The 23548-nt window shown below is 48.5% G+C and overlaps 1 protein-coding gene across 1 annotated transcript; it reads right to left on the bottom strand.

Annotated features, from left to right (window-relative positions):
• Window positions 1-657: 657 nt before the first annotated feature.
• LOC117010280 (serine/threonine-protein kinase PAK 1-like) lies at window positions 658-21760 on the bottom strand. Its single transcript, XM_033084585.1, has 19 exons — window positions 21716-21760; window positions 16740-16850; window positions 12495-12598; window positions 11452-11590; window positions 11102-11295; window positions 10055-10182; window positions 9690-9856; window positions 8812-8883; window positions 8414-8536; window positions 8021-8143; window positions 7278-7440; window positions 6351-6414; window positions 5513-5561; window positions 4916-5025; window positions 3856-3973; window positions 3004-3103; window positions 2384-2580; window positions 1913-2047; window positions 658-741 (listed from the first exon to the last, which is right to left on the bottom strand). The coding sequence occupies exons 1-19, from the start codon at window positions 21758-21760 to the stop codon at window positions 697-699; spliced, it is 2187 nt and encodes a 728-aa protein (XP_032940476.1). The 3' UTR covers window positions 658-696.
• Between the last annotated feature and the right edge of the window lie 1788 nt (window positions 21761-23548).

Raw genomic sequence — 23548 nt, 5'->3', positions numbered from 1 at the left:
AGACAGTCCCCAAGCATGGTGTCTTCCACCAGTCATTGTCTGCTGACAAAGAGCAGCTCCAGCAGGTGCCTTCCCTCGTTGGCCAGGCACCTACCAGGCACTTTCCTCTCCACTCTCCTGTAGAGCCAGCAGATGTGCTCACCTTCTTTGGTTCCATTTGCAGAACCTCGTACCTGTTAGCCATGGCCACCTGGGAAGTGGGAGCAGCCACAGAGCAGACGTGCCCACGGCACCGGGCAGGAACCAAAAGCCTCTATGTGCACAGCTGAAAGTCTGTATGTCCAAGGATGTTTTGGCTTCCATGCTCTTCATTACCTTTTGGCTGGAAATGCAATTGCATTTTCTTCCTCATGCAAAAGTCCACAGCTAGGAAAAGCCTGGCCAGTTGGCAGTATTGCAAAGGCAGTGTAGTTTGGAGTTTAGAATAAAGGAAAGAGACCATTCCCAATTTCAAACCACACAAAACACCCAAGGGAAGTGACTTTCCATCTTTAAGCAAGAATGGCGAATTCAGAAGTGAATGCAGCTCATTATTCCCATTATAATAAGGGAATCTTACAACAGGCTTGGAGATATCTAGGACTTTTATTCTAAGTCTGGTTGCGAGCTGATGTTGGAGAAAGTAGTGCTGAAGTGTCCTGGTCAATTCATCTCCTTCCTGCATTACTTTGCTGCACAGATAACAGCAATCTGGCTTCAGAAGAGGCTGGACAGAGGCTCCACTAATTTGAGAAATGGATGCTGCCCAAAAGGAAAAGTAAGAAAAACAAACCAATTTAAAAGAGACAAAGGAAAAAGGAGCCATGATTTTCCAAAATGAGTTTTTGACAGGGTCAGAAGGATGTATTCCTCTAGCAACCAGTAAATCACAGACACAAGCAGCAGAGCACAGATGGACTCAGCTCTGGCTTGCAGGAAGAGCAGTGTCTGCCTTGGCATGCCCCTCAACCCTCCTGTGCTGGCTGGCATCATCCTCCACAGCAGGGGCACCCAAGGAAGTGGCCCGCACACCAGCTCCCTGTCTGCCACAAAACCTGGCAGCAAACCTGCAGCGGTTCTCATCGACTTGAGTGGGCCATGCAGCACAGGGGCTGGCAGCAATCCTGCTCAGCTGTCGCTGTTTGGTTGACAGAAACCTCTAAGAGTGGGACAGGAGGAACAAGATGGGTGCTCATGGATGCTCACAGTCAGCCCAACACTGCATCTCCCTTCCCACATACCAATCCAGAACAGCTTGGCAGGGACTGCTTCTGCTCTGCTCGTCAAGCCCCACTGCAGGCCTTCGTCCCCAGCACTACAACACTTCAGATCCTTTGCTACTACCTAAACCTGAACACACCACTCAAGAGCAAAAGCGGGCCTCAGAAATGACCACAAGGTGAGAGCTGACCACTGCAGAAAGGCTGTGAGAATTGGCTTGCTTGGCTTGCAGAAGGGCAAGGCCTTTGGTGACCTTTCAGTGTTTGAAGGGGCTTCTGAGAAAGATGGGGATTCATCTATGAGCAGGGCCAATTGCAAGAGGACAAGGGCAAATGGTCTTAAGGTAAAAGAGGGTCCATTTAGATTGGCTCAAAGGAAGAAACTCTTTACCACAAGTATGCTGAAACACTGGCACAGGTTTCCCAGAGAGCTGGCATGTGCACCATACTTGGCAACATTCAAGGACATGTTGGATGTGGCTCTGAGCAACCTGATCTACTTGAAGATGTCCTTGACAGAGGCAGGGCGTTTGGACAAAATGCTCTTCTGGTCCCTTCTACCCTCAACGAGTATTGGATTGTACTTGGTTTTCATTTAAATGCACCCAGAGCAGACATTACTATGGGGAGCCCATCTGATGCCCTGGAGTTTGGCCGAGGAGCAAAGCCTGACGGAGAACAGCTGTTTGGCCTGCAGCCCCTTTGCATTGTACCTGCAGCAGTTCCTGGGCAGAGCCTCGCCTGTCCACATCCATCTGCAGGCAGCAGCCCAGAAATTCACACAAGCCGGAGGGGAGCCTGAGCTTGTGCAGATCTGGTGCCCCTCGTTTGGCTATCAGATATTTAGCCTGAAGGAAAAGGAAACACAAGACTCTGTGTGATCCTTCCATATCCTGAAGTGCTCACCTAGAGGCCACAATTTAAGCTGCAGCCTGCAGTGGTGATTTCTTGCCTTGCAGATGAGCCTTCCCTCCCAAAAGGAGAAAAGCCCCAGTGAAGCCCCAGCTATTCCATCCTCCTATGGGTCTTGCCTTGGAACTTGATGTGGGCTCCCCCAGATAAATGCCCCAGGGACATTATTAAAAGTGGGTCCTTGCGGAACCAGTTCAAGGTGTGGGAATGGGATTTTGTCTAATGGTGATGGACCAGAAAGACACTGATATCTGAGCACATTTGGCCCTTACCCGTTCCCTGGTTTTCCAAACATAAGGAGGCCTTCCTTTGGCCATTTCTATTCCTACAATGCCAAGGGACCAGGTGTCCACTTTGGGACCGTATGGCTCTCCTCGGACAACTTCGGGTGCCATCCAGCACGTGGTCCCGATCGTTGACTTGCGTTGACTCCGCTCAGGGGTGAGCACAGCACAGAGGCCAAAATCAGCTGAGGAGAAAAACAATCAATGCTTCAAGTAGGAAACCAAGGAAAAGAGTCCCTCACTCTAAGGCTCAGAACGTAGTGCCGAATTGAGCTGCAAAATCAGATGTGCTCACTTTCCTCAGGGCTGCAGCCAAGGACATGGGCAATTGTTCACTTAACAACCCAACAGAACTCACACCATGGATTTTCCTCACTCACCTGAAGATTTCCACTGGAACTGCCTCCTTCTGCAAGGAGCACACATAAAGCAAAGCTACTCCTGAACCTTTGTTTCCTCTCTAGACCTCTCAGCAACTTGCAGCTGCTCCCTGAGCTTGCAGTAGTGCCCTGTGCACTCTCAGCAGCAGCACTGCCAGGCTCCTGGCAGCCCCTCCACAGCAGCCCCACACCGCACCCCTGGAGCGCGGCCTGAGCAAGAACACCCACCCAACTTGACGGAGCCATCCCGACCCAGAAGGATGTTGTCGCTTTTGATGTCTCTGTGGATCACCTTATTGGCATGAAGGAAAGCCAGGCCTTGCAGGCACTGAGAGAGAAAAAAGAAACAGGAGGACAAAAGTTAGCCTGACATGATTTCATCACACGCTATAAAGGAAACTGCTCCAAAAGATTCCCAAATTGCACAGGAACCGTGAGTGCTGGCAAGAGGAGGAGCTTGCTGCTGTAACCCTAGAAGAGCAGGATCTTTCCAAGGGAAGGCATAATCGTTTCTGAGGGGAAACATCAGTCGTTTCAAGAGCCTGTCCCCTGCAAAGGCAGTCAGAATGACCGCGGCTGGAGCAGATGCACTCTCCCCATCCTGAGGACAAACAATGGCTTTTCAAACTAGGAAAAGTCCCTGCGTCGGGTACCTAGGGCACCACTGTCGGGTAGGAGATTGGATGACAAGGTCTGTAGTAGCTCATTTGTTAGTTGTCAGCAGCAAACACCATGGTGGGGGCCATGCCAACCTTTGAAACTGAGACCTGTGACACATGAGTCTCTCTTTGGCTTTGCTGTTGGTTTAAAACAGGGACACATCCAGAACCTTTCTGCATTCCCTTCTTTGCAGTTACAGGCAGATAATGAAAAGAGAGTTCAAGAACAGCAGATAAGAGTAAAGAACAGACTACAGTAAGTGCAGGAACACTGGCAGGCAGTCCAGTGCAGATGATTGGTCTTCTCTGAAGCATAAGAGCAGCAAAGAAAGAAAGCCCTGAACATGGAATCACTCACTTAGCACCGGTTTTACAGAATGAGCCCATCCATGCCACCCAAAGCACAAGTAGGATCGCTTACCTCCCGACACACAGTTGCTATGTGTCCTGCAGCCATCCTTTTCCAGCTGACCACCTCAGCTAAAGAGCCTCCATCCATGTACTCCAGCACCAGCCAGACATCCCCATTTACAAGGTAGCTGCAAGATGAAAACAACAGTGTGGAGTTGAATGTGCACAGTTAAATTGCTGTACGAAAGAAAAGTCTAGAGCTGAGTTTTGTTTCCAGGTCACTGGTAAATGAAGATGGAATAAAATGAAGACACTCTCCACCTAGGCTATCCAGTGCTTGAAATCTGTGCTGTCTAAACGAGGAAAGCACATATGCATAGAAGGAGATGGCTTAGGTGGCAAGCAGGGGAAAAAGTCAGTTTTGTGATGGAAATGATGAATCTGGAAGCAGACATATCCCAGCAACAGCTTCATCATCTTCAGCAGCAAGGAGACACAGCTGTCACAGCTTTTACACAGGGCATGTGGGTGTGCAGCCCAGTGGACACCCTTTAGAAAATCTTGCATAAAGGTCAGTCACAAATGGGAACAACAATTTCCAACCTGGCAAATAATGTATCTCCTAGCCTACTCATTTGGCATGCAAGGCAAAGGAAAACAGTGGGAACAGCGCAAGAGGACTCATTTCTTTTCTCATGTCCTTTCATCAAGCAGCAACCAACAGATGGAGAGGACACGTGGTGCCATGGTCTAGTGGAGATGTTAGCGCATGGGTTGGACTTGATGATCTTGGTGGTCTCTTCCAGCCTAGTCATTCTGTGATTCTGTGATTCTCTGATATTTCTCAGCACTCCTCCTCTGACACTTGGAAAAAATCACTCCCCAAAGCAACACAACAACATGCAGCCAGTGAACATACAGGCTGCTGGTTTAGCAAGAGAACAATCCTCAAGCTATCTCTGCCAGGAACCATGAATTCAGACAGAATGCAATCTCCCCCTGAGCCTCATATAGGAGTGGATTGATGTTAAGAGAAAGGCCAATTTTCTGTCAGTCAGTAATGAGCTTTTAAAGCTCTGCCTTGCAAGTATGGAAACAAACATTTCCAGAAAACGACCAGAACTACTTACCTTTCCAGGTAGGTAATAATATTGGGGTTCTTCTTTGCCCTCATGACCAGGAGTTCTCTCAATACATACTCGCAGCCCTGGTGCTGAAGATCAATTTGTTTTATGGCCACCTACAACAACGTTGAAAGCCATTAGGGACAGACATTACAAGAGCCTCTTTCTCTTCCAGCTCATGGGCCAGAATGCCTTGTCACCTCAGTTAAAAGGGACTCTAAACATCAACCACAAAGCACTAACAACACCCTCTGCACACACACACTTCTCAAATGGCATTTGTTTATCAATACTATTATTATTTACACATATCTTGCAAGACAAATGTGATTTTGTTCAATTATGCTCTTTGATTTGTTGTGATAAGGAATTCAAATTGCTGAAAATAAATTAGCATTATTAGAGGCTTTGATCAGGTTCCAAAAACTGTTGCCATTCTTGATTGTGGGCCAAAGAATATAAACACGTAGATTACGGAGAAAATGGTGACCAAAAAAGAACTCCAAGATGACTCAAAATAAACTTACAATCTCTGGACACACATAAAATCACAAGGGAAAGCGCTCAAGTGCTGCAAAATCTTCATGGGCTGTTGGCACTTACCGCTCGTCCTGTGGCAGCATCAAAAGCCTTATAAACTGTTCCAAAACTCCTAGAAACAGAAGTGGCAAGAACAGAGAAGCTGTTCAGTGCTGAGGAGCAAAAGGCAGCCCAGGCAGGAGCTCTCTGCTGCCTGCAGTGTCTCTCAAACACCAGGGCTCATCTACTCTTCAGCCAATAGCACAGCAGCCCAGCAGCCCTCTGCCATGCAGCATGCCCAAGGGATAAGCTGGGCCCAACAGGAGGAAGAAGGGCTACTACAAATCTCTACTCTACACACTACATTATGGTGGCAGAGTATTCTTTGCCATTTGCTTTTTGAATGTGCATGTGCCATGCATTTCCAGGCACTGAAACACACAATCCCGTTGGGCCTTTCACTCTTCTCTCTTGATTCTATCTACAAAACTCAGACAACACCCTTTCTTATGGTCCTGAGCACTAAATATTGTTTTCCACAAAATATTGGAAAGAAATGCTACTGAGAGCTGTTATGTGACAGCTATCAGGTAGGAAGCTGCTCCCCCTCAGTCTTTTCTCCCTCCATTATTGTGGCTGTATTATTTGAACCATACAAAACGATGTCTCCTAAGAAAATTAAACAAACTGGTACCACACACTTGAGGATAGGAGGGCTTCCAGGTCCTGCTCCTTGAGGCAGGCATGACATTGTGACCTTTCAGTTATCTGTGATGATGCCCAGAGATCAGTAGTGAGGCATGGAAAATTTACAGCCATGGTCCAAAGACACTTGCAGCTTGCCTGACTTCCCACTTGATATTACAGCAGCAAAATACCTGGCCCTGTATGATTCTGTAGAAGTAAGCATGGCTGCACTCACCCACTGCCAATAATTTCACATCCAGTGTATTTCTTTTCTGGATTTCCCACACTGACAACACGCCCTGAAAGGAACAAAATGCAAGAAGCCACCTTCAAAACAGAGACACTGACTTCCAGGAGCACTGAAACTCATCTCCGCTCTCTGGGGCTCTGAGCAATTTATGGGCAGTTGGCTAACAACCACAGCAACAACCACAATAGCCCAGGCAAGAAAGCAGCTCCGTAGCACAAGTGGCCTGCACAGAGTCAGATTCCCTACCCTCCTTTGAAGGGTTACCCTGAGAGGAAACTTAGCCCACGGAGAAAGCATCAGAGCAAGCAGAGATCAGAAAAGAACAGGCACCAAGGCAGGTGGTAGTCATGTACAAACAGGAAGGAGAGCTGAAAAATCATGAGCCTTCCTTTTCTTGGGAATACACCCCCCTTTTGAGGTTCAGGAGATGGTTTCATATTTCCAAGCATTAATTGCACCCTGAGTCCTGGAATGGATTTTTATCACCAGCTGCTTTTTGAAGAGCAGAAAGGATATTGCAAAGGGATTTCCGGAAGAGGAGGGGGTCTACCTCTCAGCAGTTTGCCTAAAAATTGCCTTGATATTTTTAAAGAACAGCAGCTCGTGCAATAACCAAGAGCAATGACTATTAGAATTAGGACCCTCTTGATTCACGAGCAGGCTCAGTTCTGAAGACATCTTTGCTCATTCCCCTTTCAGTGAAGAATTACGCTGCTTGTCTCTAGCCTGAGGTGCAGCAGTCACTAGTACTGGACTCGGCAACACAACAACACAGCAACAGTTTCTGTAGGGAGCCCAAAATGTTTTGAGTCTGTCTGACACCAAAGTCAGGAGAGGAACATGTGGCACAGCTCATGCTGAGGCACAGCCACAAGACACTGCTCAATGGAACACGAAATGCACAGGACGTACTCAGCAGTTGCAGGCACTGCTTCTTTCCCTCCTGGTGCCGCTGCTCTGATTCCTGGCTTGAGCTGGGAGAGCTGCTGGTGCTCGAGTTTTCAGGTTGAGGAGAGGAGGCTTCTTTGGAGGATGCTGCTGCTGGGGGAGCTTCAATGGCATGGCCCGCATCCATCTGGGAAAGAAATTTGTTTGTGACAGAAAGGTGGCTGGCAGATATGCCTTAGAGAGCACATTTCAAAGGTAAGACCTTAGGAACAACATTTGTGTTAGGCTGCAAGCTGTGCTGTCAACTCTTCCACCTCAAGTCAAACCCCACTAAGCAGCCAGAGACTCCAGCTTGTCACAACCAGCCCTATGAGAGACTGTGAAAGGGAAACAACTTCCAATTTCATCCCATTCTGAGGACAGCATTCACAATGGACAGGGACAGCTTGTTCAGAATCTGCGTGGGTCACCATGTGCACCAGACCAAAGACATAAAAAATAAACCCCAAAAACAAAGTAAGCACTAAGAGGTCAGCAGAAATACATTCCGAGGATTGCTGGACACGGGCCACAGCACTAGCACCAGGCCAGGGCAGCAGCTGAGGTTCAGCAGCCCAGTAAGTGTCCTTCCAATCAGCTGCGATGGAGAACACAGAGCATGGCAGCCAGAGGCGTTGCTCCCATCCACCTGCTGCTATGCAGGGGAAAGACTGGAAGAGGAGAGACCACTTGTTCCATGACTGCAGTGCCTACTGCCCCTCACTCACCTGCTTTTCTTCAGCCAGCCTGTGCCGCAACTGCATCTCTTGCATTCTTTCTATTTCTTTTTGGTGCCTCTTCTCCATTGCCTTCATCTTTCTCTGAGCTGCCAGCAGCTTGTTCCTGATATTCTGTCAAGCAAAATCTTACTGTCATCTGCAATTATGCTCAGCTTTCTTCTTTTCCAGTCTCCAAAGCACCTGCATTCAGCCACTTCTTTCTGCGTCTCTGCCCAGCTCTAACCCTTCCATCCTAACTCTCCTTCCTGGTTCTCACCGCTGGAGCCTGCCAGGCTCTGTGATTCCAGTGTCTGCAGTAGGCCTTTCCTGCCCTTTCCTGAGATCTACAGTTCATGCGCCTCTTATTGCCCTTCCCTCTGCTACCTGGCTCGTCAGGCTCACCTGCCCATTCTCTTGCTCCTCTTTCAGCTCCTGCGTCAGGAGCTCTACAAACTGCTGGCTTTGCTTGAGCTTTTGCTGCAGCCGACGCAGCTTGCATAAAAGCTCAACATTCTGGCTCTGCAGCTGCACAGAAATGAAGAGAAGACAGCTTGAAACTTCCCACAAACTACTTGTGTGGCACCCCAGACTGATGTGCTCACAGATTCAAAACACATTTTCTACTCGCTCTCATGTTTGTAAAGGGTCAGCTAAGAGACAATCCCACCCAGACAGAGTCCAGACAAGCAGTGCCCATTTGCCTCTTGACTGGTTCTGCTTTGTAGTTTTTCTTATTTAGGCTGCATGCTGGCAACTTCCTGCTTCATCTCCAGCAGGCTTTTCTCCTGTTCCCTCTGTACCTCTGCCAGGGACTTCTCGCGTTGCTCCAGCAGCTCCTGTGCCTCCAAACGCTGTTGTTCGAGCTGGCTCTCCTGAGGAGGGGAAGGAGACACTTCCAGATTAAGTCCCAGTCATGCTCCTCAAACAGAAAATTGAAGTTTCTTCTTACCCCTAACCCCCTTAGAATAGCGCACAGCAGTGACTTTATGAGTCCAGCACTCCTGTCCCAATCAGACACTAAGAAGACGGGACAGCAGGTGGAAGGAAAGGACATGTCACCTTGCTTCCCTGCACTCTTGGTGTCCTGTTTGCTGACCCCTCTTTCCTCAGGATTTCTGTTCTCAGAGGCTCTCTACTCAACGTCCCCATATCCTTTCATCAAGGAAAAGCTGCAGGTGGACTGCAGGCTGAGAAGGAGGCCAGCACCCTGATGCCCTATGTGCCACAACAGGCCACCAGCTGAAACACCAGCAACATGAGGCCTGTGGCATATGCAAACCCAAAGGGAAGAACTCTGTCCATTGTGGAAGGACAGAAAACAAGGAACCAGGCTCTGGGACTGCAGTTGGAAGCACACTCAGCAGTCTGCTGCATGGCAAAAAGGTGTGGGCATGATCCAGACTCTTGGCTGCAATGCTTTGCGTGGCGACCACCCAGCCTCCTGAGCAACTTGGCTTATGCCCATCCTCAAATTCTGGCTACATTTATTGTCCCAGCCTCATCCTCTGGGGCTTCTCAGGCTCTTCTCAAGTAGGAGCCCTTGAAGCCTCTGCTGCCTGGCCCAGCAACGTGTGGCCTACATCAGAGGCTTGCAGCCATGTCACATACTCAGGCTGCTCTTCTGCTTAGCTAAACCACCAAGCTTGCCTGAAAATTTCAGGGATGTATTCTTTCCTACCAGTATTTCCAGTTTGTTCTTTTCCTCTCCCTGAGCACAGTGCCACAGTCTGAGAGCCTTGGTACACTGCTTTTCCATCCTTTGGAGCTGTTCAGCCATTTCTTTGCGTTGCTGCTTGCTGGATGATTTTACAGCTTGCAGCTCACGCTGAAGGCCCTTCACATCCTCTGCAAACATGACAAATGGAAAAAGTCAGACACTGCACTAACAAAGCACTCTGGTGACTTCAAGCCTTTTTAGTTTCAGGTAAGGAGGGACAAGCCCCCAACTCCTTCACTTCTCGGAAGCCCAGCGGATAGAGCTGGCTTTGGAGCAGCTGTACAAGGCAGGACAATAACCAAAAACAAAGCACATGAGGCTCTCACCAATGATCAACTCCTTGACCTGCGTGGCTGAGTGAAGTTGGCCTTCCAGACAGTTCCTTTCAATCTTCAACTCCAAGATGTGCTGCTGAGCCTCCAGCAGGCTGCATTGCAGGCTCTCCTTCTGTGACCTACAAGTCATGAAGATGAAGAGAAATTGTTCCTGGCACTCAGGGACAGGTTTTCCACGAGGTTGTGCCTTGAGATCTCTACACCTGACTACGGAAAATGGCTTGTAAGGAAACTCAGATACAGCAAGACTATTTCTACCTCTTCAAATAGCAAAGCAGGCCCCTCCAGGTCATTGGGCAGCCTTTCCTCATCACCTAACCCAGCACAGAAAGCCCAGTTGAGTATCATCTCAGAAGCCAAAGCTCAAATTGCTCTTGCCTGACATATCCCACATGGGGGGCTGTGCCTGCAAAGTCTCTGCCAATGAGCAAAAACCCAGCCTCTGCTCACAGCCCTGTGCTCATCAGCACTTCCAAACCACTCTGCAGGAGGACAGAACACCTTGTTCTCCTGCCTGACTCGTCAATATTTATTACCATTCATAATGAAGGTAGAGATATTTCATTTGCCACATGATCTCTAAGTGAAAGTAAAATATGTGCTGAAAGAATGCCCTGAACCGTGTATGTAAGTTCCTCCATTGAGAAGCATGAATAAGAAAGCATCTGCAGGTTTTTATCTGAACAAGACCTATCCTGCGAGTGGGACAGGTATCCTGCCAATTAAACTACTGGAATGTCATTAACAACACTTGGTACATTATGTAAGGCTAACTAAGTCACCTTGCTTTTCATATGCCTTGGGGATGTGCAAAGGGGTCCCAAGCCAGCCCGCAAAAGAGACTTGAGAGCTTGAGTGGTCAGAACAATAACATTCAGGTCAGTCACAGTATCCTTTTGTTTTAACTCATGTCTCATCACCTCTCTGAGAAGCATTTGGAGAGCACACAGGAGGCAGTAAATCCTGATGTAACGCTTACCACCTTTGTAATTACAGACCTTCAGTAATGTCCCACCCAGGGTCTCCTCCTGCCTTTACCTGGCCTCTACCAGCTGCTCGGAAAGGCCTCGTAGGTCACGCTCTGTGGCTGCCAGTCGAGCTTCCAGGGCAGCGTTCTCTTGTGCCAGCACTGCCTTGTCTCGGCACACCTGGGACAGTTTGTGCCCCTGGCGAGAGAGCTCCTGCAGCAGCTTCTCCAGAACCCTGGGTGCTGGTTGCTGTGAGAGGTAAACCTGGAAGCATGGGGGGCACCATTTTTCAAGAGGAACAACAACAATAACAGCAACACAGTCTTGGTCTTAGCTTGCTGCCAGAAGCAGCATTCAGGGTGGTCTTGCTGGGACAACTCCCTCTCCCACAGATGCTGCCTAGGAATAAGGTGAGCAAACCTTTGGCACTGCCAGAGGAACCTCTTCCTTTAGCGCATCCCTCTGGGGCTGTGATTTCTCTGCTGGCTCTGCTGCCACTTCACACGCTCTCTTTAGTGAGGAGTGCCACTTCCTCTCAAATCCAGTCAACTCATTCCATCTACAACAAGGGGACAGACAAGTAAACCATTAATAGCAACACAGTCTCCTTGCAAAAGCAGGACTACATACCATGTCCCACACAGGGCAGTGTCAGGAACATCCAACAGCCCTCTAGTTCCACCTCAAGGGAATGCCGTAATTCCTTCCCTAAACCAGCATCTCTCTGTCTTTTGTGTAGGTGATAGAGTCACCAGTAAGAAAGTCAACTAGGCTTCCAGAAGCTACAAAACTTTTCCAGAAAGCTCAGGTACTTTCAGCTTAACACACTCCTCTCTGATACAGCAGATGTTGGACTTGCAAATGTTCTTTCTTGGCTAAGACACCCTCGCTAAGTCTAGATGAGTACTGCCACAATTACTCTTGCCTTTCGTAGTGTAACAAGGAATGAGCCTGCAAGCTTGGCGAGGAGGTAGGTATGAATTTCCAATCCAATAATCAAAGGATCCCAAGATGGTTTATGCTGGCAGGGACCCCAGGAAGCTTCTAGCCCTGTCTTCAGCTCCAAGCGCTTGGGATCAGCTATGGCATCTGGACAGGCTGCTCAAGGCTCTATCCAATCGGGGTTTCCAAACTTCCACAGGTGGAATCTGCACAAGCTCTCTGACAATCTTACTCTGCTGCATTATTGCAGTGCTTCTCTTGAGGCCCAGCCTGAGCCTCCCTTGCATCTACCCTGGCACGGTTTGGAATGCTTTTTGTCAAGGTTTGAGAAGTGAGACCCAGGAGGCAGCTTTGCTGTAGCTCAGTCAGCTGCCAGACCTGCCCATGGGCTGCCTTCCTTGCCCTCTCTGTGCTGAGCGAGTCAGATGATGAGAAAGCCAAATTTATTCTTGACGCTGGGCCTCCTAAAGCCCAGCAATGGCCAACCCTGCCAGGAGAAAGCGACAAAGCTCAGCACACACCTGAACTCCCGGGCACAGAGTGCTCTATCCGTGCTCTCCTGCTGCTCTCTCTGTCCTGCCTGGGCCGAGGAGTCGTGACTGGGAAGAAGCTCTCCTGTTGGGACCTGTAAGGAATGGGCAGGGAGGAAGCACAAAGATGCAATAAGGATCAGAAAATTTGGCTCCTGAGGGCTGGCAGAAGCAGCAAGCAGAGATACAGCTCACCTGATGGTGAAAACTGCTGTGTGTGGGAGGTTGATGGAAGTAAGTAAATAACTCTTGAGTTACTCTCTAAGTGAATAGAAGGAGGGAACATTTCCCTTCTCAGCTCTGGTCAACTGGCTTCCCCTCAGCATTTCAGGTCTTAGAGAGTAGCCAATAGGAACAGCATTCCAGCCCTTCAGAGACAGACCTTGCCTCTGCCATGCAGAGCTGCACTGGATTCTTCTCAGCAAACTTGGGTCATGTCAGAGTTAAGAGTAACATTGAAGCACTAAGTGTAGGTGCCTAGACTCCAGCCCTCAGCATCTTCAGCCACAAAGGGCAAGAGCTGCCTGAGCAGAGACCTGCAGCTCTGCCCTGCACCAAAGCTTTGCACTGGACCATCCAAAGCTGCCACTTACTGCTGCTGGATGCTCAGGCCCTGGACTGACAGCCCGTGGATGTTTCTTGTCCTGTGGCTCCCTTTTAGGTTCTGGAGGAAGAGAGCCAGCCAGAGGAGGTTCTGCTGCTGGTGTGGTGCTCTGCAGACAGAGAGCAGTGTGAGGGACAGGGAGTAACCTGTCATCTAGAACCTTATTTCTCCTGAGCCCTGTCCTTAGCTGTCATAAAGAGAAGTCATGAATTTGGATATAAGTGGGACACTAAATTGTTAAAATCAATTCAGTTGGGCTGATGAGACTAATATTTTGATGGGACTTCATATGCTTTTGGAGGAAATCCCACAGCCTGACTACAATCAGCATGCACCCTCCTGTCTGCAAAAGTTGACTTTCAAGAATTAAAACCTCTTCAATGGAAAAGGAGGAAACTGCTGGGATCCTGTTGGTAATGCTCATGCAGACATTGATGTGGACTTTCTTCAGGCCTGTAAGGGTGACCATGTACTGCAAGAGGCCAAGCCCACAGCTTGCTCCATAATTCTCAGACACCAGGATTATTAAGGGTGCCCGTCCCACTCACCAAAACGTGGACTTGACTTCTTCCAAGATTGAGGCGACCTGCCATGGGAAAGGGAAAACAAACCAGGTGTGTTAGAAACTGTCTGTGCTGAGGAGTCCCACAGAACACAAGGCCACCTAAGCAGAGAGCATTTCCCTTTCACACCATCCCTCCAGGAGCAACAATTCTTTTGCACAGCCAGCAAGACTACAGGGCAATACCCTGGGCTGCGTCTACCTGTTGCTTGGCTTTGCCACTAAGGAACAAGAAACCTGGCTGAGAAAATGCAAATTGTTCCTTAGCAGTCAGTGCCTTCATTGCAGCTCATTGTCCACCCTACAGCTAAAGCAGCTAACCCCTGTTAGAACTTGTGGTTCTGTTTGGACACAGCACAGGCCCAGCTCCGGGTTCAGCAGCACACACACAAAGTGCTCGGCAGTTTGCCCTTCAGCACAAAGCCAATCACTCTGGTAGCACACAGAGAGGGTGCAGTGATACAGACACATCATTTAAGGTAATGCAGAAAAAGGGTGAGTTCCCTCAGTAGTTGTGAGAACTGCAGTTTGTAAAAAGATGCCTCAAAAGCTCTCCCAATCTGCATTTGGGAAGTTCTCCACACCCTGCTGAGCAGGAGACACTGTCTTTTTAGCTGAAGCTGTTGGCCAGGGTTTTACCAAACTTATGGCAGCTCTATGAGATTTTTATTTCAACGTGTTACCCCAAGGAAAATATTCCTATTTACCTGTCAAACGACGAAAAACTTTCCGAGAAGTCACACGAGAAAAGGCTCTGCGGACTGCTCCACAGACTCTCTCCATTGTTTCAACAGCGCAGCTCAAGATCGTAGATCAGGTCCACACACTTGAGAACAGCAGGCAACAAGAAAAGACTGCCTTCTCACAGTGCAAACTGTTGCCTGAGGACGCCTCAGTAGAGGATCCTCCAGCCACGAGCACGCCAAGAGCTGCTCTGAACGCTGAGACCTTGTGTGCTTCAGGGCAACCTGCTGCTGACAATGCTGTGACGTGGCAGCCCTCCGTTGACATCACAATAGCCACCGCTCTGCGTTGGTCTGTTCCATTTATGCATGGCAACCAAACCTGCTCTACAGCTAACGCCAAAGCCCGGAAAGTTCTCCTCTGTGCCAAAGTATCACAAAACCCCCTTGCCGTCTGTAATCCATAGCTCAAAGGACCCAAGAGTCACACAAAACAGACACCAAGCGCGTTCACCCTGTATGCCAAAATGAACACTGAGAAAGAACAAGGATGTGAGGAAACCAAAGGAAATGTGCCCTTTGGTCACCACTGCTTGTGACTAAAATCAAGAACAATTTCTTAAATTCTGTGGATGAAATTGTGCTTCGGTAATGACCCAGGGAGTTCTCTAAATCGGAATGCCTTTCATTCCCACCCATTTACTGCATGGCTAACATCGACCATCAAAGTGTAGGCCTCTCTGAGGGAAGAATGACAAATAAGTGGGGAGAAAAAGCCAAGTAACCAGCCTGCTGCACCCAAAGCACACCGCTGCTGCAAAATTAAGGCACTGCAAAGAAGCATTTTGAGCATTTTGAGCATTTTGAGCATTTTGAGCATTTTGAGTATTTTGACTACCCTCTAGGAGCTTCCCTGGACAAACATCTGGGAGTCACAGAGCTCTGACTCAAATGGATGCACAGGAAGGAAAAGAAATGTAACACCCAACCTGGGACAACTTAAAAGGTGGTGGGAGGAGGAAACGGGTGCACCAAAATGGGCAAGTCCCACTGAAAAGAGAATTACAAGGCGGAGACCAAATAGCTCAGCTGGTGGGCACACCTTAGCAAGGAAGGCTCAGGAAAACAGAGCAACCACAACCCTTCCAAAGTTCAGAAGCTTCATGTGTTCTGCTGCTTGTTCTTGTGTGGCTCAGAATAGGTACCAGCAGACTGGTAAGAATCTCTGTCAGGGGTTTGAGAAAAAAGCTTGAACTTCTACACTGATCAGTTTGACGGATTTTCCCCTGTTGCTTCAGTAATGATGTCATTCTTTGCATTGTCTCTAAAGAACTGTCACCCTCCCGCAAACACATTGATGGATATCAGCTCAAAATTGTGCCATCCATGTTTCTGACACAACTTCCAGAACATCAGCTTTTATTTACGAATCTAATTTACACCCTCTTCCACACAAGGGTAGTTAGCCTAAGCTCATCTATAGAAGCATGTTGGTACAGTAATTTCACTACTATAAGGCGCACCCTTTTGACTAAAATTTTCCCCAGAACCCATAAGTGCGCCTTATAGTCCGGTGCGCCTTATCTGATGGACAAAGTTCAAAAAATTTGCCTACCTGGAAGTGAGAGCTGCGAGCCACGGGGGGAGCCGGCAGGGCCATGGCTGCCAGGTGGAGGCGGGGCAGAGCAGCGGCGGGCACGCCCCAGCCCCGTGCAGGCAGAGTCGCCCCTCCAGAGGCACACCCTAGCCCCGTGGAGGTGGAGCCGCCCCTCCAGAGGCACGCCCAGGCCCCGTGCAGGCAGCACGGCCCCTACACAGGCACCCCCCAGCCCCGTGGAGGTGGTACGGAGGTCCATAAATACTGCGCTGTAGTCATGGACAGGGAGCAGGGCAAACACCCAAAAAAAGGAAATAATCACGCGTGGAAAAACACGCGTGGAAAAACACGCGTGGAATAATCTCACGTGGAAAAAAAAACACGTGGAATGATCTCGCATGGAAAAAATACGCGTGGAAGAAACACACGTGGAATAATCTTGCGTGGAAAAAACACGCGTGGAATATTCTCGCATGGAAAATACACGCGTGGAATGATCTCGCGTGGAAAAAACACACGTGGAAAAACACGCGTACTTTCGCGTGGAATCCCATGTGGGATGGTCACTAGTGGGTGGCCACGCGTGGTGGGGGCTCACGTGGTGGGGGGGCTCACGTGGCGGTCGCGTGGCGGTCAAGTGGCAGTCTGCGGGACACCGCGGTGACCCCCCGTGTGTCCCAGTCGCTGCTGGAGACCCACGACAAGAACCAAGAGCAGATAAACATGTGTTGTCTTACACTCCCCCTGAGAATAAAAACCCCAGAGCAGGTCCCACAGCAGCTGCACCAACCTGCTCGAGGCTGGAAGGCGATGGGCAGCGCCCGGCTGGGGATGAGGATTCCAAATGCAGCGTCTCCACCGGCTCCCTGTCCGTGGCCAGCACGCGGTAATTATGGACCAGCTGGAACAGAACATCCCTGTCAGTGTGCTGGGATCTGGGGCTGACCAGCTAGAGAGGTAAAACTCCCCAAAAAGTGAAGCTGTTGGAAAAGAAAGAGTGTAAAAGTGAAAAGTTGTTTTCAACACAGCTCCAGATCTGGTTTATTTCCTATGGAAAGGTGGGACCTCGGTAAATAATTCATGTGAACATCTGGAAATGCAAAGAGATTCAGACAAAGTCCTGCTCACCTGGTTCATGAGAGATGGGTCGAAGCAGCTGATTTTTGGGAGTATATTACAGTTTCTTTGGAAAATTAATTAGAAGCCTGAATTAATGCTTTTCTATCATGATCCATTTAAAATAAATATTTAGTTAGATATAAGCTTTAATGGCCTTTTTGTGAAGTTACAGCTTGGCTTTTAGGCCCTTTTTGCAATTCATCGCTTAATCCATACATGCTACCTTGGCCAAGAGCCGGACAATGGGGCCCACTGTGTCAGGTTTTGTTATGGAGCAGCCGGAATGGCTTTTAACTAAAACAACGTATCTGAAGGAGAAAAATGTATTCACCTTGAATTCCCAACGGCTTCGACTTACTTAAGGCAGCTCTGCAGACACTGGTGTGTGCAATCAATGAAATCAAAACTGCAGCCATGTAAGGATGGCAGAAAGGAGTAAGAATGTATATGCCTTTGCATGTATAAAATAGGAGGGAGGAAATGCAGAGGGAGGAAGGAAGCAGCTATCCTTGCAGCTAGGTCTGGAAAAGAGCATTTTTCTGATATGAAATTTTTCATGATCAAATATAAAGGTGTATGAGATTGTTAGGCAAGAACTGTTACACAGTCCTGAAAACAGCTGGGGGTCTTCAAAAATAATGTATCTTCTGGTACAGATCAATCCTAGAATCCATTTGTCAGTTCCCTTTTGAATGGGAGCTGAAAAGAGTGTAAAATTGATGCCCTCCAACAGACTTCCAATGCTGCTGCACAAAGAACACATGGTTTGCTTTGGAACATGTAAGCCCAGGGTACTGTGGTGGCAAAACAGGGCCAGCTCAAACCTGCTGAGACTTGGAGGACATCAAAATGAACCTGCTTAACTCTCCCACTGCAACACTTCCAGGTACAGAGGGAAGAGGTGGATACCTTTATTTGGGGGGAAAGGGGAAGGACTCCTCTAGGCACCAGGAAGTGGGGGATTGCATTCTGGCACTGCTGTCAACCCTTCATAGAAATCAGTAATCCTCTATCACAGAATGGTCTGGGTTGGAAGGGACCTTAAAGATCCTCCAGTTCCATCCCCCTGCCATGGGCACGGGACCTTCCACCAGCCCAGGTTGTTCAGAGTTCCACCCATTCCTTGACAGAAGCCCTTGGCTGCAGGAGGGAAAAACCACTTGTGATCCTTCACATGCTTCCTCTTTCCAGGGTGCTGGCTATGTGAATCCAGTGGGAGCAGGGACACATGGTATGGGGAAGGATTGGGCTTCAGCGTCGTGGAGGGACAGCAGTATCCATATTATCACCTTTTGGCTCAGGTAGCCTAGGGATTTGTCACTTCAAGGTGGGGCCATCAAAGGGGACCACTTGGCAAAGGGTAATCTTTATTTTCCCAAAAATTCCACTGTCAAATTCCGATTATTTTTTTAAATGAGATGAGATTTTTGGCTTAGGTTCCAGTTAAGCTAATGTGGAAAGCTACACATCTCTGGAGGCTTCTAGAAGCACTTCAAAAGACTGAAGAAAAGTCTTGAGAAAGGCAGCAGGGAACACTATACCCTTCTGTGGAATTTATCCCACTTTAATTTGGCTCTAGGCACCCAGAGTAAAGCCACAAATTTGGCAATCAAGTAAGTGGGTGGCCAGTCCAACACTTAGAGAACAGCAACCACTGACCTCAGTTAATTTTCTTTCTACAACTGATTCCTTTCTACACTCAGTCATTCCACCCACGTCCTGATTTTTATCAGGCCTTCAGTCTTCCAAAGAATCTCCTTCAGAGAGTGAAGCAAGACATTCTCCCCCTAGACTTAAACGTGTAAGTGAAACCAAAGCAGGCAAGAGGAACTGGCCACCAGTGGCATTTGCCTGCAGGGCTGGAGCCGAGGGCCTGTGTGCAGCAGACCTGCTGAAGCGTTAGCTCCATTTGCTTTTTGTCTCTTAGCCCCCCACACCTGCCTGCCATTTAGCTGCTTCTGAAGGCTGGCCAAGGGACATCAGATCAAATAATAAAAGCCACATTGAAGCAGTGTTTCAGCTGAAACAGTATGAGTGGAGGCGAGATGGGGCTTGGAAAAGGCTCCCTCTCAAAGAACCCACCTATACATGCGAGAAGGTCATTAACTTGTGCCTTGTGCTGTCTTTGCTGTCTCCGCTCCCTCTCTCTCAATTATTACATCAGAAGGAAATGAGAGAGCACTTTGCCAAATACTAATGAACTTGATGTTTTCGTAATCTCAAGTGCACAACAATCAGAGCTGTTTATTTTCCAAAGAAGATGGGAACCAGGGGAGGAGGCTGAAGACTGTGCCATTTTGTTAAGGAGGGGGGAAAAAAAAAACTTACAGACAAGAGCTGAGACTGAAAAACGAGCATTTAGGAACACTCTTGCTGTTACAACTCTAGCACTCATTTCTGGGGAAAAGGTAGCGAGAGTGGTTAGATACCGTCCTGTCCCACTGCCCACTGCAGAGCAGCTAACAGCAAGAGTTCAAGCTGGCACAACACTTTAAAGTCCCACTTCAGCTTGAACTCAGATGATTTAGTCTACTTTTTTTTTTGTCTGGATAATGACCCTGCTACATATTTGTTTCTGAAGAGTAGCAAGAACCACTTTTTCTGAATGAAACATGCTCAGGAGACACGATGTGACTGAGCTGACAGGAGGGGTCTCTGCAGTGACATGGAATCAGTTCTGGTTCTCGTTCTCAGCAGCCAGCTTCCCCACAACTTGAAACCGTGTGAAATCCCAGGTTCTACTTGCAAAGGGAGCTCAGCAGGATACTTGTGCATCCTTAGATCTATGTTGGTGTACAAACACGGGCATTCCCCCAAAGAGCCAGCTAGGACTGTGAGGCTTCTGTCCTGGAGTGACCAGGCTGTTCCCCTGTTAAAGGACTGGCATCCCACTGGGGTATGAGGAACCATGGAGGGCATTAGGTTTTACTGAGTGAGCCCAACCCATCCGCAGGAAAATAAGGACATTTTGTGTTCTTCCTTGCTGCTCAGATTTTGTAAGCTTCTGCCTTTGACAGGGGTTTTAAATTCTCAGTACCCTATGGAAAAGGACAGACACCACTGATAGGAACCTGCACGGGGGTTAATGTGGGAATGACTTCCCCAGCCACACCACAACTGACTTATCAAAGGATCCCCCGAGAGTATCCTCCTTTCTCACACATCACTTTTCAAAGGCCATAATCAGAACAGGCTTTGTAGATTTTGGGAGTCTTTGGGCTGAACTGGAGCTTAACAACTTTGCAGTGCATGCAGGTACTTATGGCTCCCTATGATACAATCCCAGCAACTGCCAGCCATTTTCCATACAGGCAAATGTTCTGGCCCTTTGACTGGGTTAAGAAGTAAAAAGGGCTCTTAACTACCACTGTTCAAGCATTTTTCACCCACTTTGCAGTTAAATTCCAGGTACTTTCTTCTATAGAAAAGAGCTTAGAATCTTGTCTCCTACAAGCTTAATAGTGCTGTTGTGTGCAAGATAAGAAGTTTTCCTGGTAGTTAAACAAAAGGCTGTTTCTCTGAGGAATGAACACAACAAATGTCAAACAGGGAAAGTTTCTGGAGCCCATGTGAAAAATCGAAAGGCCTGTTTTTCTAAAGGGTGGGATTCGGACAAAAGATGGGGCAGTGGAGAGGGAGCAGGTGTCGTGTTTCCTGTGCCATCAGCTCCCGGGAAGGTGTCGCCGCAGCCCAGGCGCAAGGAAGTGATGATTATCCCTCACATAAAAGTTTTAAACTGTATACAGGAAATATAGAATGGGGATGAAATTACCTGTTGTAAACTCTTAGAAAAGGAAACCATCCTTCAGATTACAGATAGCCATACTTAGTGGGACGGGAAGGTTAAATAAACACCAAAGAATCCAAGAATGCAACACAACACCAAACCACGGGGGAGTTACTCTAATCCTTTTTGAGTTGAGAGTTGGAAATATACCTGAACTACATCATGGAGTAAAAAAGTCCATCCTCCAAAAGGATCAGGTGCTCTGTGGGCCGATGTGGATCCTCCCCATGTATTCCACTTCTGGGCTATTCATTAGGAAATCTCATGGAAATCTAATTCGGTGAAATCAGTCTTCTCTCACTCCCTGGTAGAGTGTTCCTTCAGTCACAACTCTATGTTTCTTTATAATTCCAACCAAAAAAAAGTCTTAATGACAGGAGAGTCAGATGCAATCATCAGGGGCTGGGAACATGGAGAGCAGGCTTACAGGCAGGTGTGTTCAAAAATACCTGAGAGGTGGGCCATCCCACACCTGTTCTGGCTCTATTCTTGCCCTTGCTCTGGTCTCAGGCAACACAGCAAGGTTAGAGGATTTCCCCCATCAGTCTCTAACACTGTGTTTGTCCTTCACACCCACTGGTGACCCCTTCAAAGCCCTTTGTCTACTATTTTCAGATTCCTCCTAAGTATTTCTGGATGCACCATTCAATAGTTCTTGTAGGAGTTACACTTGCTTTATTAGTGCTCTGAGATTTCTATTAACTTTGCCCCCTTTTTTTCCCTATCTTAAGCACTTAAGTACAGTAATTTCACTACAATAATGCGCACCCTTTTGACTAAAATTTTCCCCAGAACCCGTAAGTGCGCCTTATAGTCCGGTGCGCCTTATCTGATGGACAAAGTTCAAAAAATTTGCCTACCTGGAAGTGAAAGCTGCAAGCCATGGGGGGAGCCGGCAGGGCCATGGCTGCCAGGTGGAGGCGGGGTGGAGCAGCGGCGGGCACGCCCTGGAACCGTGGAGGCGGAATCGGCCCTCCAGAGGCACGCCCTGGCCCCGTACAGGGGGCACGGCCCAAACACAGGCACGCCCCGGCCCCGTGCAGGCAGGACGGCCCCTACAAAGGCACCCCCCGGCCCCGTGGGAGCGACACAGACGGGTGGTGGCCATGTCCCGGCCCCGCCTGATACAAGCGGGCCTGGGGGCCCACGACACCGCCCCTGCGGGGAACAGGCGTGCCCCAGGGCCAATGGCTGCTGGCTTGAGGCGGAGCCTGGGCCACCAACCGCGCGGAGGGAGCTGGGGGCAGAGCCTCACTGCAAAAAAAAAGTGCGCCCTATAATCTGGTGCGCCTTATCTGATCTACAAAGCTGCGAATCTTACGGAATCACAGGGGGTGCGCCTTATAGTCTGGTGCGCCTTATGGTCGTGAAATTACTGTAATTTTAACTAGATAACATTGCTCAATGTAGGCCTCCTTTAAGCTAGCCTGGTAGATACAATATTTCCTGCAAATCCCCATAGAAACTGCAGGCTAAGCTCTCTGTAACAAGCACCTCCTTCTCTTTTGCATTCCTTCTCCAAAATCCTGCTTTCTTCTGCCAAGGCTTGGGCCTACTAACTGCTGCCAAGGCCTACGGCCTACTGCGGCCCACAGATCCACATGGGCAGTGACAAGCTGAGCAGTGCTGGCAGTTCTGCTCTCTGGTTGTATTCCCACAGCTTTTTTGTTCTCCCTGGGTGGGAGTTGTAGGTTTGATTATTCCCCCAGGGGGTTTTTATGCTGCTTCTTGATTTTTGGAGCATGGCAATGTGTTCCTCTGCCCTTCTGTCCTCAGTGCCCAAGCACAGGGTTTGGGTTTATAGTTTTGGATGCTGCCATGTCAGTGGAACAAGTCAATAACATTTCCCCCCTGCTGCTGTCTAGTTTGTCTGCCTAGTGGACTGGCAGAGCTGCCCAGCCCCAGCAGAAGAAGGAGGCACCAGCCCAGCCCAGCAGCTTGGAGCCAGGGAGCTCCAGGGAGAGCCAGAGCTCCGCAGCCTCTGAACGTCCAGGAGCACCAGGAGCAGACATGAGTACAAATCAAATGCAGAGGCTGCTCCACAGCCCCTTGCTCACCCTGTTTTTGTGTCAGTGAAAAATGTTCCTCCTTCTCTAGAATGGAACTGGGAACTATGTTTCCTAAGTGTTTTTTAATTAACTAATGAAACATTTTACTCGCCTGTTTCACATGTAGATGCAGCCTGTGCCTTTGCAGGCAAAGCCTTGCTGCTAAAATAAACGTGGAAAGACTGCATAAACATGCTCATATAACAACAACAAAACCACAAATAGTAATAATATTATTGTAGTAGTACTAGTAGTGGTAGTAGTGGTAGTAGTAGTAGCAGTAGTAGTAGTAGTAGTAGTGGTAATAGTTTAAGAATAGAAACAATATTTCCTGACTACAGGTTCCAAAGGGAGCACAGACATTTTTCTCAGAGCAGGAGAAGGTGATTGTGGGGATTTCAGCTGGTTTTCCACCTGCTCTCCATTATTAACTCCCCTTTAGATGGGCCTTTGCATCCTTACTGGCATTTTATTATTAATGCACTTGCATGACATTTGTAGATCTGTTGGTAAGCAAATGCTGGCTGAGCGCATGTGAATTAGTGAAAAACCCAAACAAACTCCTTGTGCCTCCCTTGCTCTTGTTTCAGGTAAAGAAGTCCATTGCTGGCTCAGCTGCTGGAAAAACTGTGAAGGTTGGTGCTT

The sequence above is a fragment of the Catharus ustulatus genome, chromosome Z (genome assembly GCF_009819885.2).
Source record: "Catharus ustulatus isolate bCatUst1 chromosome Z, bCatUst1.pri.v2, whole genome shotgun sequence".
Taxonomy (NCBI): Eukaryota; Metazoa; Chordata; class Aves; order Passeriformes; family Turdidae; genus Catharus; species Catharus ustulatus.
The sequence above is the reverse complement of the archived record's forward strand: the minus strand, read 5'-3'. Positions and strand labels throughout refer to the sequence as shown.

Coding starts and splice junctions, on each gene's coding strand:
- LOC117010280 (XM_033084585.1), bottom strand. CDS start 21,760: ATGGCCCTGCCGGCTCCCCCCATGGCTTGCAGCTTTCACTTCCAG. Junction 10,183..11,101: donor GAGCAGCTGGTAGAGGCCAG/GTAAAGGCAGGA, acceptor CATGACTTGTAG/GTCACAGAAGGAGAGCCTGC. Junction 2,581..3,003: donor GGATGGCTCCGTCAAGTTGG/GTGGGTGTTCTT, acceptor TTTTCTCCTCAG/CTGATTTTGGCCTCTGTGCT.